This window comes from Epinephelus fuscoguttatus, linkage group LG10 (genome assembly GCF_011397635.1).
Source record: "Epinephelus fuscoguttatus linkage group LG10, E.fuscoguttatus.final_Chr_v1".
Classification (NCBI taxonomy): Eukaryota; Metazoa; Chordata; class Actinopteri; order Perciformes; family Serranidae; genus Epinephelus; species Epinephelus fuscoguttatus.
In genome coordinates this window covers 42495579-42515130 of record NC_064761.1, presented here as the reverse complement: position 1 = coordinate 42515130, position 19552 = coordinate 42495579, and the positions used below count along the sequence as shown (strand labels likewise).

The 19552-nt window shown below is 40.8% G+C and overlaps 1 protein-coding gene across 11 annotated transcripts in view; it reads left to right on the top strand.

Moving 5' to 3' along the window:
- Window positions 1–19263, top strand: part of LOC125895930 (flavin-containing monooxygenase 5-like) — a 35935-nt gene extending 16672 nt beyond the window's left edge. For 2 of the 11 annotated variants that reach the window (XM_049588177.1, XM_049588176.1), the window contains exons 3-10: window positions 1249–1437; window positions 1592–1757; window positions 2068–2210; window positions 7025–7221; window positions 8287–8434; window positions 8572–8779; window positions 8857–8929; window positions 9035–10415. In XM_049588177.1, the coding sequence (XP_049444134.1) occupies window positions 1249–1437; window positions 1592–1757; window positions 2068–2210; window positions 7025–7221; window positions 8287–8434; window positions 8572–8779; window positions 8857–8929; window positions 9035–9449 (1539 nt within the window). In that variant the 3' untranslated portion in view covers window positions 9450–10415. Of the gene's footprint in view, window positions 1–1248; window positions 1438–1591; window positions 1758–2067; window positions 2211–7024; window positions 7222–8286; window positions 8435–8571; window positions 8780–8856; window positions 8930–9034; window positions 11365–12654; window positions 12796–12888; window positions 13078–13222; window positions 13389–15678; window positions 15822–15904; window positions 16102–16211; window positions 16360–16458; window positions 16667–16781; window positions 16855–16954 lie in introns of those variants that run through there. The other 9 variants (XM_049588186.1, XM_049588183.1, XM_049588181.1 and 6 more) reach the window with 9 other exon arrangements.
- Window positions 19264–19552: the final 289 nt, after the last annotated feature.

Sequence of the window (19552 nt, the reverse complement as noted above, 5' to 3'; positions counted from 1 at the left end):
CACTCCCTTTGGCTCTGTTTGTTCAGCCAGATTTGTTTTTAAGAGAGTTCACCATCTTTGTAAAGAACAAACTGAGGATATGTCACGCTGTGTTTGCAGCAACCAGCAGGCCAGTCATTAGGAAATATGGGCAGAGGGACATTTTCCAAAGTGGACCCCTATTTTGTGTGTGCAAAATTTTGTACATATCACTATGCACAATGTTTTACTTCCTGCAATTATAATCCATTTAATCATATTTACATAAAAGCAAAATCAAACATTGACTGATCAAATTACTGCAAGGTTGCTTTGGTTGCTTGTCATTACAAACAGGGCAAACTGTGATAAAAACAAACAAACAAATAAAAAAACAACTTTTTGCTACAATCAAGACTGGACATGTCCCAAACTGCATAAAAAAGGTCCAGCTTGGTTGCTGCAAACACGGCAAATTCATGTTAAAAATAACCCCTGTGGTCACTACAAACACAGCTGGACATGTCCCGAACTCTTGTTGATAATACCCAGTTTGGCTGAAACAAACATGGCACACTCTCATTAAAAATACTTGCTTTTGCCACTACTAAAACAGCTGGACATGTCCTCAACTTCAGTCAAAAAATACCCATTTCCCTCAATACTAACACAAACTAACTCTTGTTAAAAAAATACTCAGTTTGGTTGCTACAAGCACAGTGTGACATGTCCCAAACTCTTGCTTAAAATACCCAGTTTGGTCTCTAAAAACACTGTGAACTCTTGTTAAAAAATACCTGGTCTGGTTGCCCAGCCTGTCCTCAGGGAAGTCAAAGGGTACAGATGACCCTGGGCTAAGGTCAAACGTCTATGTTTGTAGTGACACCCCCCAACAAATTTTCCTTATTTATTCTAGCCCCCACCCCTTCATTCTGTTATCTTTAAATGTATTAAAAAGTGGAATGTAGGCTATATCACTGTCCACTGTTGTTAAGTGTAAGTATGTCATAAAGTAAGGTAATGAAAAAAGGTCATAGTATGATATGTCCTAATCAAGTTATAAAAAGGTGATAGTGTGTGCGCTCTCGCTGTGCAGCCCCCAATCATATGCTGGCACTCAGCCATCAAAACTTTGAGAACCCATGATCTAAGATTTTTGTCTCAAACTGGTTTAAAAGCTCAGTTTCACTGTTGAGTTTATAAAAATTCACATAGGTCACATAAGGTGCAGATTGAAAATGGTCCACCCCAATGTTAAACAGGTGATCACGGCCTTGTGTTATATTGCAGGAGAATCCAGAGCCAGACAGAGCGAGCATTTACCACTCTGTCATCATCAACACCTCCAAGGAGATGATGTGTTTCAGTGACTTTCCCATCCCTGGTCACTTCCCAAACTACATGCATAACTCCCTCATCATGGACTACTTCCGGATGTATGCTGACCACTTCCAGCTCACCAAGCACATACGCTTCAATGTAAGGATGCTTCACTGACTTCCCTGAAAGGATGCAATATTCTCAGCTGAGTTGTAAATGTAAAATAGTGTTACTGCTGGTTACTGCTCACCTCAGAGTCGGTTTGCTTTTCTGTTATCAGTAAACTGTTAACTGTTTGTGCCTCTCTGTTCAGACCAAAGTCTTGCAGGTGAAGCAGAGATCAGATTTTTCTCATTCAGGCCAGTGGGACGTTGAGATCGAGAACAAGGACGGCAAAAAGGAGAGACACATTTTCGATGCGGTGATGATCTGTATTGGACATCACTGCCAGCCCAACCTGCCACTGCATGACTTCCCAGGTGTCGTTTGCAGCCTATAAATATCCTTCAGTTTGCTCAAACACAAGTAGTGCTGCTCGTGCTCTAGCAACACAAAGAGGAAATTATGTCAAAGTGAACCTTTGACACAGTCTGATCTAGCCTGTAACGGCAACTCTGTACAGTGTGGTTATGTAACATGATATCAACAGAAAGCAGCTCCACCCAGAGAGAATAATGTCAGTGAAATGTCATCAACACTGACCTGAATTATATTTTTATAACAGTGTCAGATACAGATCACAAAGCTCTTTGTCCAGCAGTCACAAGTCTTTGTCTTTGTTTCTCCCAGGCATTGACACCTTCACGGGAAAGTACTTCCACAGCAGAGACTACAAGACTCCTGAGGAATGGAGGGATAAAAAGGTTGTAGTGATTGGGATAGGAAACTCTGGAGGAGACATAGCAGTGGAGCTGAGCAGAGTCACCAAGCAGGTCAGGATGACATAGTTACATATGGTGAAACTGGTGAATAATCACTTACTTATTTTCTTGTATTCTGTCATTCATGTCAGTCAATAAAACATTTTAATTCACCATCTTCAACGCTCAGATCAAGAGACAATGGCATCCTTAATTCATTCAACCTTTATTTATTCTCGAAGAATCATTTAGGGCTTGCCTTCATTTTCAATGATTTCGAGAGTACAAAAAGACTAGCCTGGTTCCAGACCATAGACCCCGCCCACTCAACTGAGTAGGCTTGCATCTCTGGTCTGGCATACTGCAATGAATTTGCGATTTATCTCATCCAAACGATGGACGGACCAATGAACGCCAGGGTTGGGGGCGGGTCTAGCGATTAGCCAATCAGCGCCGCGCTAATGTCAAGCTGTACGCCGGTGGGTAACTGGTGAGGATAACAACAATTGCGACCGCTACAGATACTACAGACCACATTAACGATGTTATCAAGGTATTTCGCCACTACTTGCGTTAATGGAGGATCAAATTAAGGAAGCTGCTAAACTGGATTTAACGGCGATGCAGCTGGGCGTGCACAACGACGGAGACATTTTAAACGGGCAATGCTCGCTTGTTTTCGGCACCCCCGAGGCATGGATACTAATGACGTCAGATTCTGGGTGAGTTGTTGATCTCTACTGATTGGTTAGGGAAAAATCAAATTCCCTCCCCCTTGTAAATCGCCTTCAATGGAGGCGATGTCAGACTGAAGGTTCTGAGAGATTCAGTCTGACACTCAGGCTACAAAAAGACTAATAATATGCAGATAAAAAGAACAATAAAAGACAGTAACAGCACAATTTAAAAACAGTTACATTCAACGACAGAGTATTCATGTACCATGGTTTTAAACTGACCCACTGGAACAAGTGTCTGTAGTTTTAACGTTTGTTGTAAAGTTTTCCATGTGAATGCAACAGAGAAACCAAAGGCAGTTTTACCAAATGAAGTGTCCATGGTACTCGGAGCATGAGCATGAAAATTTGTTTTGTTCCTGTACAGGAAACCAAGTTTTTGTCTTTGTTTGTTTGTCACAGAATCAATGTGGGACTTGAATTTGAGTTTGTGAACTAACCAGATACCAAGATACTTGTATTCAGAGACTCTTTTCATACTGTGTCCTCTCAAAGTGGTGATATTTATGCTATGGTCATCAATATCTGCAACTCTAGAAAATAACATGTATTTGGTATTATTTGGATTGAGAACCAGTTTCAAGTGAAACAGAGTATGTTGTACTTGATCAAAAGCTTGCTGAGGGTTTGAATAGCTGAAAGTGCCGTGTTAGCCGAGCAGTACAGAACTGTATCATCAGCGTGAAGATGGGCGTTACAGTTTGTGATGGTGGATGCAATATTATTGATATATATTGTAAATAAAACAGGACCCAGTATTGAACCTTGAGGGACTCCTTTTGACAATGTCAGGTAATTAGAATGATTATTATTTAAGACAACCCATTGCTGCCTCTGTGACAGGAAGTCCTGGAACCATTTGCAAGACTCAGAGTTAAAACCAACTTCACGTAACCTCTGAAGGAGCAAAGAATGGTCAAATAAATAACATGAGCAGTCAGACAATAACACAACGTGTCTAATAAATCCACAGTTCAGCCAAAAACCAAATACTCTGAAAGTTAAATTGAAGATGAACCATAAAAATACAATGAGAGTAGGAAGGATGTTGAACTGATTCCTGTGGTCATTTGACGATTGCAGAAGAAAAAGGGAGTTGGTTGTTGTGAAACACATGTCTGTGGGGCTGTGCAGTGTGTCACAATCGCTAGTCTGAGAACTCCACTTTGACCTATTCTTACACCTGTTTTCCTTACTAAACAGATAAAGCACAACTGTACGCTTGGGCTGGTGATTTGGTTTTGATCCGATAACAAGCAATACAGGCCAGAATCGTCAATACCAATACCAATACCAATACAATACTTTATATTATTAAAAGTGTCATGATTTATGAGGCGAATGATCAGTCTCCTTAAGTCACAGCTAATGTTGACCAGTTACAGTTTGAAAATGTAACATTAACAAGTGCTGAAGATCTGGGTTGAGTTAAATACTATTTTCACTAGGCTAGAATATACTTTGATATTCCTTTTATGAGCCTCTTTGAACAGACTCTGCCAGTAAACTCTGTCTCTGTGTCAGAGGTCTGGACGCCGAGACATCTCCCTCCCTCTCCCTTCGTTTGGGTTGCAGCTCCAAGTTCTCTGTCTCATGATTTTTCTTCTTTCATGAAGAGGAAAAAGCGGCTATTATGTGGCGGATTAAACTAATCAGGCTCGGACATTCTTTCTGCACTAAACGTCCGTGGACAGCTACGGTCACACAGATGTGCACGCAGTGCCGTTCATAGTAGATGTGAGGGTTCACATCAGCCCCCATCAGTAAACAGGAGGGCTGTTACGTGAGCTTACCGTCGTCCTACTGCCGACATCGGGTGAAAGTGAAACTAAGAAGACACTGCTGGGTCTGGAGTATGTTGTTTGAGTGCATAAGTAAATACACTAGATGTGTTCTCGACAACAGAGCAGTGTTTGCAAACACAATTTAACTCTTGAAATACAAATCGGTATGATGCAGAATAGACGAACTAATATTTCTTTTTGCTATCAATTTTGTTGATGCAAGGATTGTTCTTGAAAATGAAAACGTAGTATCGAGGGTATCAGTCCGCCACCCCTACCATACACCAATCCAGGTCTCTCTTTTTTAACCAAACTATAAGGTTTGTGCTATTGCCTTGTTAAATCATCGTAAAACACACATCATTCAAACTCAACAGACACAAAATAAAACTGTGTTTAGCTATTCCCCTGCCTACTTCAATGATGATGGTACCTGTAATAAATGTAATATATTTGCTTAGATGGAGGCGAGGCTCAGTGACTAGAAGAGCTGGCAGAAGCGCTCCATAGCTGTAAGTTACTCCAGTAGCCATAGTAGCTCTAGTGCTAACTCCAGGAGCTAATGCTAACGTCCCTACTCTGCATGAAACGGAGCCATGAGCCACGGGCTCACGGAGAAGAGTAGGGACGTTAGTGTGGCAGCTGACTAGTGCTAACGCTAACAGGAAAGCAGGGAAATAGCTAAACACAGCAGAGACTGAGAGTGAGTGAAAGACATCGCTGACTGCTAAACTAAGCCAAACTAAGTTGGCTGTTTAAGTTTTATTTCCTCGTCCCTGTAGCGAGTGAATCTGCCTGCAGTGAAAGCGGGAGCTAACCGATGCTTCCTCCTCAGGCTCCACTTCACTCAGCTGCCAGCACAGCCAGTTAGCCTCCGTTTGGATCCAACCGGAGCATCGAGCCCTGGTTTGTTATTCAGGTTAATGTGGGAAGAAGCAGCGGGTATATCGGGCAGCTGAGTGAAGTGGAGCCTGCGGAAGAAACACTGGGACCGTCCGGATGTAATAGTCCGTGGAGATGCTGCGGTACTCGGCTGCACAGACAAGGCGAGCGGAGGGTGGTAAGAGGGAGGAGTGGCTCATGACACACTTTGTTTTGGTCTACAGGCAGTGCACAACAGCGAACCTAGCGGTGAAACGTTTTCGCTTTTTGCCCCTTTAACTAACATGCCACTAATGGCAACAAAAGAAACAGGGAAATAACAAGTTCTGTCTCATTGTTTGTTGAGTCGTCACACCAGAACCTTACCCCAGTCAGTTCTAGGGTGCGTTTCAAATCTTTTTCTTTTTACTTACAGTAGGTATGTAAAGCTGCCTTTACAAAGTACATACTGTTGCATGCAGTATGCGCACAATCAGGACATACTACTTCCTTACTGCGCCCTGAACTCTGACCCTTTTGTTCATTCATCCGTTACTTTGGAGAGAGAACAAAACTCCATTCACTGAGCTCGCCAGAGACAGAGATCAGCCCAGAGAGCTCTGCTGTTGTTATTTTGTGTGCAGTTGAAACTTTAAAATAATAACTGCAGACATTGTAGATTCTAACTTATTCCCCACAGTAAAAATACATTTATATTTCCTCTTAATTTTCTTGTCATTTGCTGTTGTCGGTTATCTTTATGATTACTCTGTTCACTTAAACAGTTAATATTCATGTTATGACTGTTCCACTGGTCATCAGTCACTTGAATGCGCTGTCATCTGTCATTGTGGCTTCAATGTGATGTATCTTGCACTGCGCAGAGGATTGTGGGTCAGAATAACCAGAAAAACATGCTGGCTTGGATCCTGCAAAATATGACCAGATGCAGTAGAACATCCTGGTATTTTTTGGTTACAGCATTTGACATATAATGTATTGGGACATACTTAATCTTTTTCTGGCATACTAAATAGTGTGGGTATTGAAACACACAGCAAGACGGTGTGCTTACTGAGAAATTTATACGGAAGTTAGCCCGCTACAGCGGTCACAAGTACAAATAAAAATAGCCGCCACTCTGATCATCCTTCTACATTGATTTGAATAGGAATATCCATTCTTCTCTCATACTATTCCTGTGAGGTGATGCACCACAGTAACAGTGAATATAATGTGCTGCACACACATACAATGACAGTAAATGCAGTAAAATTCTGCTGCTGATGTTCTGCAAGATATAAAAGACATTTTGGGTTATGTCACAGGTAACAGAGCCACAGACTGGAGTGAAATAATGTCCCAATTAAATGCATTTTACAGATACAACCTATAAGTTTGAGTCCACCTTATAATATGCTATTTCTACATTACAGTAAAACTTTGCAAACTGTATTTCTCATGTACCAGCGTGATGACTGACTGTCATGTCTTCTCTTCATAGCTTTACCTGAGCACGCGAAGGGGAGCCTGGATTCTGAATCGAGTTGGGGACAACGGGCTGCCTTTGGATCTGCATTTTAACAGGGTGGCAGATTTTGTGCAGAAAATCCTTCCCTTTGGTGTTTTCTGTGGTTTAGCAGAGAGAGTGCTCAATCAAAGATTTGATCACGCTCTGTACAATCTCAAGCCAAAGCACAGGTACTGTATTTGCATCTCTGTTTTTTTTTTGTTTTTTTTTTAATAATTCTATCTATCATAGCTATAGCACAGCTGGACCCTGCACACGGCAGACTCTCTGATTTTGTTCACACAACACATTAGTCCAGATGAGGATACCACTGTTAGCCAGAAAATGTGTTGTAGATATTCAAGGATTACTGAACGGGCCTACCAGCCACAGGCCCACAATCCTGAAGTGTGTGTGTGTGCCTGGGCAATCATCTGCAAAATGCCACTCAAATACTGGTACTGACCAGGAAAATGACCCCAAAGAGATGCAAAGGAACTGCGAAGAGACACAAAATAACTACAAAGAGATGCAAAACAACTTCAAAGAGATGCAAAATGACCAAAGTAGATACCAGTTTACCTCAAATAGACATAACGACTACAACAAGATACAAAACCACCAAGAGATGCAAAACAACAACACAAAATGAGGCGAAACAACGATAAATCTGGGTGTCTTGCTCCTGTTTTGGGGATGGGGGCTGCATATCTGTGCCCAGGAGCACATTATCTGATAATCCACTCCTGCCGAGACAATGGATGTGAACAACTATGCTGCCCCCTCATAGCTGTCATTTATAGTATAAAACAACGGGTCAAGTCCTTCTTAATTGTATCTTGTCTGGTCCACGACCACAACCTATTCTCACATGATACAAGTTATTACACACTAGTCCATAGCCATTGGTAGCTTTGTCACCTTCTACCTATGCCAGTCCTCAATGCCTATGTGCAGTTTCACATAGATTGACCACGTCAGTGAGTAGAAAAACGTGGGACAGACAGAATGACTGACTGATAGAATGACACACTGACAGTTACCGTGATTATGTACAGCATACCATACCATGACTTAGTCATACCAAACATTAGAAACAACACCAACATTGGTCCACAGGGGGAGCCACAGCGATCGGTCGCATTTTAGCCATTTTGAAGCATTTTTCTGTTGTTAGTCTCTTGGTCTTATTTTAATGATTGCAGTATTTATCAGTTTTTAGTAACATTACTAATCAATGTGAACATATATTTCAGGTTGTTCAGCCAGCATCCCACAGTTAATGATGAGCTTCCCAACCGCATCCTGTCTGGAACAGTTCAGGTGAAACCCAACATCCGCAGGTTTCAGGGCTCCAGTGTGGAGTTTGATGATGGAAGTGTCGTGGAAGATGTCGACCTGGTGGTAGGTTATTACTGTATAGCCAACACACTTGTGCATTTACACTATAGCCTGTTTATTCTTCTGCCTCTGTACACGTTCATAAACAGCAGTGTAGTTGGCCTATAGTGTGTGACTAACATGAGTCCCCTGTCTTGCAGGTGTTTGCCACAGGTTACACGTTTTCCTTTCCATTCCTGGCCTCACATGTGGTCTCAGTGTCTCAGAACAAAGCATCTCTGTACAAGTATGTGTTTCCTCCTGAGATGGATCGCCCCACTCTGGCTATCATTGGTCTCGTGCAGCCACTGGGAGCCATTATGCCCATCTCTGAGATGCAGGCCAGATGGGCCACACGTGTCTTTAAAGGTAATACAGGCTCTGTAAAACATGCAACCTTTTATCATCACACAGTCTTTTTACTGAAGTCTTTAATTTTTAAACAGGCTGCATCAAGCTTCCCTCAGTGGCGTCCATGCTAAAAGATGTGGAGTGTAAGAAGGAGACAATGGCCAGAAGGTACAGCAGTGGTTTTACTCTGCTTTGTGATTACTTACATATTTAGGATCTGAAATGCATCAAATCTTGTTATGCACAACATGTTCAGCTCGGGTCTCGTTTCAGGTATGTCACCAGTCAGAGACACACCATCCAGGTTGACTATGTCAGATACATGGATGAGATAGCAGAGCTGGTGGGAGTTCGCCCCAACTTCTTGAAGCTGCTGCTGACTGATCCCAGGCTGGGACTGACTGTTTTGTTCGGTCCCAGTACTCCGTACCAGTATCGTCTCAAAGGGCCAGGAAAATGGGCTGAAGCCCGCCAGGCCATCCTCACACAGTGGGAGAGAGTGGCTCAGCCCATGCAGACCAGACCCTGCTGTGATCCCGAACCCAAGAGATCATTTATGTGGCCTCTGATCCTGTCAGCTTCTGCTGTGGGCTTGGCTGCATACGTTAACAGGAGCAACCTTCCAGATTTCCTGCAGGATCCCACTATACTGTTGGATAAGATAAAAGCGTACCTGCCTGCACATTAATGTGAAATTCATACTCGTTCCTCTCATCGTCATGTGTTCGTCTTTTAACACATTCTTCATACATGTTTGCAGTTTCTCCACTAAACTACACCAGCACCGAAATGCATTTACTAAAATATGCAAGTCAATGATGCCACTTCATGGTCGCTTGAAAGACCGACTGATGCTATACTGTGCCAAACATATATTCAGCATATTCCACTGTCTGTCTAATTCTCACTGTAAACTTTAATTGCAGTATGTAACAATATTGCTTCATTTGCACGACCAGAACATGAGGATAAACTCGACTTATAGGCAATGATGCTGCATTTTAATTTCTTTTTTGGTGTGTTTTTATATTATATAAGGTAACTTGCATCACCCAGATGCTTTCTACAGACCGAAGAATACACTATGTTTTTTTACATATTTTTTTTTTCTTTCTTTTTACTGAAAAACTAATGTGAACACTTCATTACATTCCTGGAAGAAGACTTGAGTATCTAAATGCACAGTCCAGGGTTGTATAAATAAAAAGGAGCCCCACCAATAGAGGTTGTTGGCAAATTAATGTATTTTATTACAACTATTTTCTTTTCTAAAGCAGTTGAAGCTTTGTTAAAAAAAAAAAACAACAACAAAAAAAACACAGATTGATACAGTAACACAGGTGTAAATGTGGCCCATATTTTCTATGTGATGAATGCTTTCTTTGATGAATTTTGTTTTAAATACTTTGAATTTTTAAGTGAATACAAAATAATCCCAGGGATTAATAATAATCTTAATTTTGCCACAGGTAAAGTTAAACAAACAGTTACACTCAGGCTGACATATAACACAAAGCATTGCACAATACACTTGCCGGCTAAAAGCACTTACAATTGTTTAACTATCAAAGTTTTTGATAAAGACACAGCTCAGAGGAGATCAGTGTTCTGAGATTTGTATAATAAAAAAATCAGTAAAGTGAAGTTCAAAAGCTGTCTGTGCATGGCTCTCTTTTATGACCACCAATATCCACCTTGCTTCACCAGTGTGGTGTGCAGAATAATCATGAAGGCATTATTAGACCAGGAATATCCTGAGTTAGAGGCTACAGTATGCTGAGCATTGTATATTAGATTATTAGATATATTAATCAACCTATATTAGATATTAGATTAATCAATCTGGAAAACACAAATAATTTTTCAAAAAAATTGTTTTTGTTTTTAATTTTTAATGTGGTTGCATCAGAAAATTAAACGACTAAGTATTTTCTACTAAGTGACTGATAAAATAACAGAAAACAAAAATCAATAATTTCTGTTAATTCAATTTTTTTTGTGATTTTTTTTTTATGTTTTTTGCATGCACTGAGAATGGCCGTTGTGCGCATCTTGTGAGACCTTGCAGGGTGAAAAAAGTGGCACTTCTGTCATTTTAATGATTTATGAGGCGGTTTACTGTTTATGATATGAACCAGTATTATCCAGTTCACCAGTGCAGCTGTCAGGCCAAGCATTTTAATGATGATTACATAAAGTCAGCGCCCCCCCAAATGGGCTTTGGAAAGACATTCTGGGTTATCAGTTACAGAACAAGAGCGTCATTGTCTCCTCTCATACTATTCAAACTGCATCACATGATAACTGTCCAAACTCCCATGAAGGTTTGGACCATGAATTATTTCATCGGTGAGGTTTAACACAGGAAACCCGGCACAGTGCACACAAGCAGGAAGGTGTAATTGTGTGTACTTTGACTTGGTCACTCCTCCGTTCATAACACAGACCAAGACCTGCTGTTGTGTACTAAAGTTTCTTCATGCATGTGCTGACTGTGAGCTAAATGTCAGATTACGGGTTAAACTGAGCAGTTGCTGCTCATTATTCTTTCGGCTGCATTTAACCTGTGCAACAGTGAGCTTGCTGATTTTGCATCACAACAGGTGAGTGATTTGCAGGATTGCATGGAGAGACTGGGAAACTGGATGTGGTTTTAAATGCAAACTATCAGCTTTGTTTCTCATTAGTGTTTGGGTGAAACTGTTTTTTGCAAGCTCAAAATGGCACACAGTTTACTGTATATTCTGAAATGGATCTGATGTATTGTGTGACTCAGCTGGGTTTTACTGTGCTTTCTTCTTATGATTTAAATTAATGATGCATATCAATTTGATTTCAGGTAGCCTGCGATCTTTTAAGTTGTTCCTTACAATAGCCAAACGATCTTCATCTATTATCTGTGCAATATGACAGGACTTTGATCTTAACTACGTTTTACATTCAGAAATATAATTTCTACTTAATGTCCCTCCGCTCATTTGATATATATAAGTTTAATTTATTGCATTTATATGTAAAAAAAACTATGTAGTGGAGAAGAGTTGCACCAGATTTAGCTTTATAGCTGCATTGTGCTTCACTTTGTTGATGTCTTATGATATTTAATGCAACATTAAAGGGAGAGTTAATATTTTTTGAGGTGGGTTTTTTTGGGTTGCTCATCCATAGTCAGTGTATTACCTTTAGTGCATGGTGGTCGTAGCGCCCCCAGTCTGGAGAAGAAGGCAGGAATGCTAACACAGACGCTCAACCGTGTGGATGGAGGGCAGCAGCAAAACATATAGTAAGGGGCGTTCATGCTACCGCGTGATAGCTCGGCAGTCATTTTAATGAGGGGAAGGCGGCAGAGAGGAAGAGGTTTCCAAAACGGCAGTAGGGGTATGAAGTGGTTGTCCCCCATATGCATGCCTGCAGATTTTGCTGAGCGCTGAGTTCACTGTCTAAAACTTCTGGTGGTTGCTGTCTGCCCCATAGGCCTGCCTGACCAATCAGTTAATGGGCATCAGGGAAGCACAATAAGGACAAGATAGAGGAGCTAATAATGTTGGTGTCTGAATACTGGGAGTCACACAGTGCCAGCAACACAGCTTGCTACAGTATGCAACTATAAGCCAGTGTTCAACAAAGCATCTGCCTGGCATTGCAGCTGCACCTTTCCACCTTGTCGTCAGATAGGCCCTTTCCTTTGACACTACATTTTCTCAACCATAGGACTAAGATATTCGTAGACATGTAAGAAGCCAACTCTAAAAGAAGGCAACAAATCTGCAGTCTATAACAGGAAACAGTCTTGGTGCTGACCAACTGTTTTTTATGTTGCTTGTAGTTCCATGTATTTGTCTTCTTATTACAGACAAAAAGTTTTTCAGACTAATCTGGTCCATCCTCCTCAGAGCTGAAGTATGACTCGTCGTGTGGCGGTGGTCGGAGCAGGTGCTTCAGGTCTAGCCAGTATCAAGTGCTGCCTGGATGAGGGCCTGGAGCCTGTCTGCTTTGAGAGCAGTGATGACATTGGTGGTCTGTGGAGGTTTAAGGTGGGTCACACTGCGCACAGATTCCTTTAATCATACAGTATATATATAGAAAGTGAGGATAAATATATTTTCTCTTCGTGGCTGTTACTGCAGGAGAATCCAGAGCCAGACAGAGCGAGCATTTACCACTCTGTCATCATCAACACCTCCAAGGAGATGTTGTGTTTCAGTGACTTTCCCGTCCCTGGGCACTTCCCAAACTACATGCATAACTCCCTCATCATGGACTACTTGCGAATGTATGCTGACCACTTCCAGCTCACCAAGCACATACGCTTCAATGTAAGGATGCTTCACTGACTTGCAGAGAATTATATGACTCAAATTTATCTTGAATGTAAAATGTTGCATTATTTAAGATGATGTAAGTTGAATGTATAAGCACTTAATGCACCTTTTTATCTGTGTCTGCCTTGCTGATGTTCAGACCAAAGTCTTGCAGGTGAAGCAGAGACCAGATTTTTCTCATTCAGGCCAGTGGGACGTTGAAACCGAGAACAAGAACGGCAAAAAGGAGAGACACATTTTTGATGCAGTGATGATCTGTATTGGACATCACTGCCAGCCCAACCTGCCACTGCATGACTTCCCAGGTATCGTTTACAGCCTATAAAAAACTGGTGCACTCAGGGACATTTTGTGCTGCGGAGCATGAGAAAAAAAGATTAATAATGTGATTCATGAATCAACCTTTGGCACATTAGGAGCACCTTATGGGTAGACCACACCTTATTATACCAGTGGTGGTTGCATAGGGTAATTATAAAAATTATGTGGTGTAGCCACCACATGAAGACTAACATCAAAGTCCTGTGTGAAATTTGTTTTTGAAGTGTCTCCGTGATCCATAATGTTGCTTAGTCGTACAAACCAGTGTGTTCCACCCTTTTCGGCTTGTGGCCCCTTAAAGTGTCTGCTTTAGTGATGTGGCATTTGCGAACAAGCCGAGTCTTTGAACCGGCTCTTTAGAGTGAACGAGCCAGTTCCTAATTTCTTTGTTTGTTGCTTTAATTTATTCTGGACATGACGCCAGCCAGCTAGTTTGCATGTTACCCAGCATGCAGTTCGGACATGCTGGAACAAGTCTGAATTTAGACTGTAAACTTGTTATTGAGAGCCCTTTTGGCCGTGTTTTGGGATAGGGGGAGGTTGCTGGTTATTCTGGTACGAACGGGACATGTTCTGGACTGTTTTGTGAATGTTTGTGTGTGCATGACCATGACACTTTATTCACGTCGTGTTGATGACCCCCCTCAGTTAGAAATGAACGGTAGGACGGTAACCCACTATCTGTTAGCAGTTGCTTGTATTGACAGGCTTGTTGTTTATAAAAGGTGTTGCTATGGCTACACTAAACTTTATATCTACGGAGTCTATCCTGGGTCCGTATTACAATATCCAGATCATGTGATGTGATAAATCAGCAATGCAGAACACACACACCCACACACACATAGCAAAAAAAAACAAAAACAGAACAAAAGAACCTCATCTTTGAACCAGCTCTTCAAAGTGAACGAGAAATCCCATCACTAGTCTGTTTGCAACTCTTTTTTACAGGTTGTAAATATCAGCGGGTTGTTAGCACTTTGACCTAATCAATGATTGTCTGCTCTAAACTCACAGATAGTTTCACTATGAATGAGTGTTAGAGGTCTCAAGCATCTGCCATTTATAAAGAAAAATAAAAGATCACATTATCACTTGAGGAGAGTTTGGCAAATATGATTATTTTCACAGTTTCCGAAACGTTTTGCCTGATGCTATTGATGAATATCTGAAACAATCGATTCATTTCTTTTTTTATAATGTGTCACAACATCTTGATGCAACCAGAGCACAGGATTAGATTTTTTTTTTTTTTTTGTTTAAATCACTCAATACCAATATGTCAAAAACCCTCGTTGCAACAGAAGCAATGTGGCATTTATTAATTTATTGTAAGTGGCTTTGGACAAAAGAAAGTCTGCCAAATCAACTCCTAATTTAACTTAATGATATATAGAAATATATTAGTGTAGGAGCCAGAATGTGCATTTAATCCTTGTTGTGTATTATTTGTTTAGGCCACACACTATCTTTTGGTCACTTTCACCTCCAGTAGTGATTGGCACAGGTGTAGGTTTGGTTTCACATTATTTTACCTGTTTATTTACTGGCGTCGCAGCTTTTAGACAAAGAGGGTGAATGAGAGTGGGAGATATTTTCTGTTGACCATCACTGCAATCACATATTTAAAAGACATAAAAATCCATCTAATTTTGCTTTAGTTCTTCAGTTGTTTGTTGAATAAATCATCATAAAATACATTGTTGGACTTCAGCATGGAAATCCTTGCATCATCCAGTTTCCAACAGAGTCCCAAACAAATGTCATAGTGTTATGTGACACAACAATGAAAAAACAATAGGCAGGCGTACAACCTTAGACTAGACACAACTGGGAAAACGTCTCTACACAGAGAGGGGAACAGTGATGGGATTACTGACAAAAATGTCAAACCTTTTTAAGATGAGAAAACAGAACATTTTAAATGAGTGAAATGATGACAGAGAGCGAATATAATCTAACATAACTTGACTTGAATTGAACTTAACTTGAATAATTTGACATAGAACAAGCAAAAAATGGATTTAGACAGCAGGGATAGTTAAAGTTGATGCATTTAAAAATAAAGTAATGCCAGTAAAATTAACGTCTCATATCAAGAGGGAGCCAGCCTAGTATGAATCTGCAGGTAACAATTAGCGGGTGAAGATCAGTTTTAGAGGCATTCTGGTAAACAATGTCATTCTAGTCCATTATTGGTAGTAAGTTGTGAAACAAGTTTAATGTTAAAAGTGTGATGCATTCTGTGTAACCGTCACAAATCTGTCCTCTCAGGTATCGACACGTTCAAGGGGAAGTACTTCCACAGCAGAGACTACAAGACTCCTGAGGAGTGGAGGAATAAAACGGCTGTAGTGGTTGGCATAGGAAGCTCTGGAGGAGACATAGCAGTGGAGCTGAGCAGGGTCACCAAGCAGGTTGGGCCGTTGACGGAGACTTTGATGTGTCAGCCCTGACACAATGCTGGCATGATGGTTTATTTTGTATTCTGTATTCACAGCTGTATCTAAGCACTCGGAGGGGAGCCTGGATCGCAAATCGAGTTTCTGACAATGGTCTTCCCCGTGATATGCTCAATGACAGGATGACTCAATTCATGCGCCGTATCCTTCCCTTCAGAGTTATCTGCAGCATGGCAGAGAGAAAAGTCAACAAGAGATTTGATCACAGTCTGTATAACTTGAAGCCAAAGCACAGGTATGATAGCAACAGCAGAGCTTCATTGATGGACATGGATTGTCTACTAGGAGTTGTTTTATCAGTGACATGTTTGCAGTGTTACCTATCAGTCTGAATTTAACTCTCAGGATTTTCAACCAGCATCCCACAATTAATGATGAGCTTCCCAACCGCATCCTGTCTGGAACAGTTCAGGTGAAACACAACGTCCGCAGGTTTCAGGGGTCCAGTGTGGAGTTTGAAGATGGAAGTGTCGTGGAAGACGTCGACCTGGTGGTAGGTTTAGTTATTAAACATCTGTATTCACCCTCACACACAGTACTGCAGTGTAGTTGGCCTATAGTGTGTGACTAACATGAGTCCCCTGTCTTGCAGGTGTTTGCCACAGGTTACAAGTTTTCCTTTCCATTCCTGGCCTCACATGTGGTCTCAGTGTCTGAGAACAAAGTATCCCTGTACAAGTATGTGTTTCCTCTTGACTTGGACCGCCCCACTCTGGCTATCATTGGTCTCGTGCAGCCACTGGGAGCAACTATTCCCCTCTCTGAGATGCAGGCCAGATGGGCCACACGTGTCTTTAAAGGTAATACAAGCTCTGTAAATAAGCATTTAGAACTTGTGCTCCAAACTACTTCCTTTACAGAAATATAATGAGAACAAGAAGTAAATTCCCTTCCCATGGTTCTTATTATGAACAGACAGCATCAAGCTTCCCTCTGTGGCGTCCATGCTAAAAGATGTCCAGTACAAACAGGAGACAATGGCTAAAAGGTAGAACTGTGGATTTTCTAATTCACAATTATCTATTTGGGATCTAAAATGCATCAAATCTTGTTATGCACGACCTGTTCAGGCCAAGGCTCTCTTTCAGGTATTTCCCCACTCAGAGACACACCCTCCAAGTGGATTATCTCAGATACATGGATGAGATAGCAGAGCTGGTGGGAGTTCGCCCCAACTTCTTGAAGCTGCTGCTGACTGATCCCAGGCTGGGACTGACTGTGATGCTCGGTCCCGGTACTCCGTATCAGTATCGTCTCAAAGGGCCAGGAAAATGGGCTGGAGCCCGCCAGGCCATCCTCACACAGTGGGAGAGAGTGGCTCAGCCCATGCAGACCAGACCCTGCTGTGATCCCGAACCCAAGAGATCATTTATGTGGCCTCTGATCCTGTCAGCTTCTGCTGTGGGCTTGGCTGCATACGTTAACAGGAGCAACCTTCCAGATTTCCTGCAGGATCCCACTATACTGTTGGATAAGATAAAAGCGTACCTGCCTGTATAGTGATGTGCAAATATTTTTTAAATTCACATCTGATGTGATTATGACTTTATAAGACATGCTGATTTGCTGGTCGGCACTAGCTGAGTATAATAAACATAGCAGAAATAAATTGAAAAAAAAAAAATCTAAATAGATATAAATGTCAAAATTAAACCCCAATAAGTGTTAAATTCTTAGTACAGTAACGTATAAGGAAGCAGCAGCATTTTAATGTTCCAGCTGGTCTGTGTGGACATTACTTTGGACCTCTGGCAGTTTCTACTACATCACTCCGTCTCTGGGCTGGACAGTGAACTAAGATAATGCACACTGGTCAATGATGCCACCTAATGGCAGCTTCTGAACTCAGCTGATGTTTGCCTTGGAAAAAAAAACTAAATGAAACCATATTTTTCTCTACATAATCTGTATTTCAAACTTTGAGCATGTGAGCAGAGACAGGAAGTGAGCAGAATCAGACACATGGAAATGAAGTACTGAGAAAACAAAACTAAAACAGCTCCAGACATAAAAAGACAACAAAAACAAAACAAATCTGACACAAGTTAAAGTAGAAATAAAGACGCCAGTGAATCGTGACAAAAGGCTCACTCTTGTCACACAGTTTTAAAGATGGTGCTCACATTTATTATTTTGATAGTTTGATGGTTCATTATTTTGATTTGAGGAATTTTGTGTTTGTGAATACATTGACAAGAAATGAAATTAGATTAATAAGGAAAATGCATTCATATCATTGTCACAGTAATGAAAGACCCCAAATATAATATTCCTATAATATAATGGTGGGTAGAGCAGGTGTCCCATATATGAAGGCAATGTCCTTGCACCAATGGTCACGAGCTTTATTCCAGCCTGCTGCATGTCATCCTCCTTACATGCTTAGACTGCCCTATCTAATAAAGACAAAAAGACAACCAAACAAATGTTTAAAAATGAATAAATAAATAGTAAAAGCCAAGAGAATGTTGCCAGCTATCTTTCCACTGCACGTGTAAAATTACAAGACCAAAGAGAGAAATTTACATGTGACTCATTAACTTTTTAAAGAAATGTTCCACTGGATAAAAGCTACGGATCAATTTAATAAAACATCCTTTACCTTATTTGTTAGAAGAAACTTTTGTAGCAAGGACCAAACCTTTCTTTCAGTCAATGTCAGTAACAAAATGACTCCAATAAAGTGCTGCTGCAGGTTGACATTGTTAAACATGTAGGTACATACTGTACATGAAATAATGTTTTGTACAGTGCTTTGTGTCTCACTGCATCATCCTGCGATCATGTGATTACGGATCTCTTTGAATCTGTGTAAGTAGCTGACTCTTCTTCCTTTGCAGAGATGACAAGGTGTCAGTCGGTGGTAGCTACAATCAAGAATCAAGACATCAAAAATCAGCAGTGACAGTGAGCAGCTTGTGTCCTGTTCAGCACATCATCAATAAGTTCATCATTGGCATTGTCAGTTATCATAATAATCAATAAAGACTCAGTAATGAAACCTCTATGTGGACTGAGTTTGATCTGAACTGCATCAGTCTTAAACTGACCGCCGCTCGTGAAGCACCGGTAGACCCCGGAAGAAGAATGGTCCACGCGTGACTCGTTAACATTTGGGTTGCCAGGTTTAGGTATACCCGGGATATGAACGTTATTCGAGGGATGTTAAAGATTTGATATGATTGATAAAATATTTTGCTGATTGAGTTGTTCAACGCCTCGGTTGCCAAACTGTATCCTATTAATGCGACTTTATAGATCTGTTAAGTTACACTACAGATACCAGACATGAATTATATTAGAGGACTCATCAGCAACATAGGCTGTATTAGACAACCTCTTTAAGTTTAATGTGGGCATATCTCTAAACCAGAAAGATACAATAATCACTTGATGGGTGAACTTGTCAAATATTACTCAACATCATAGTATTTTTAGAGTAACATATAACCTGAGATAAATAATGGATTATATGTACAGAACTGTATTTGCTTGTCATCAATCAAATCACACAGTGATTGTGATTTAATGTGCAGCTTACTTGCTGTGTTTTAATAGCTTAGGCCTAATACTTATCATTTCTCACTTTAATCAGTCTGGTTTTTCCACCATTTTAGTTCACTGTTAGTAACTCTTGTACTTATTGCGCTCCTGTTGTTACTCTATTATACATTTTGTTTTGCTTT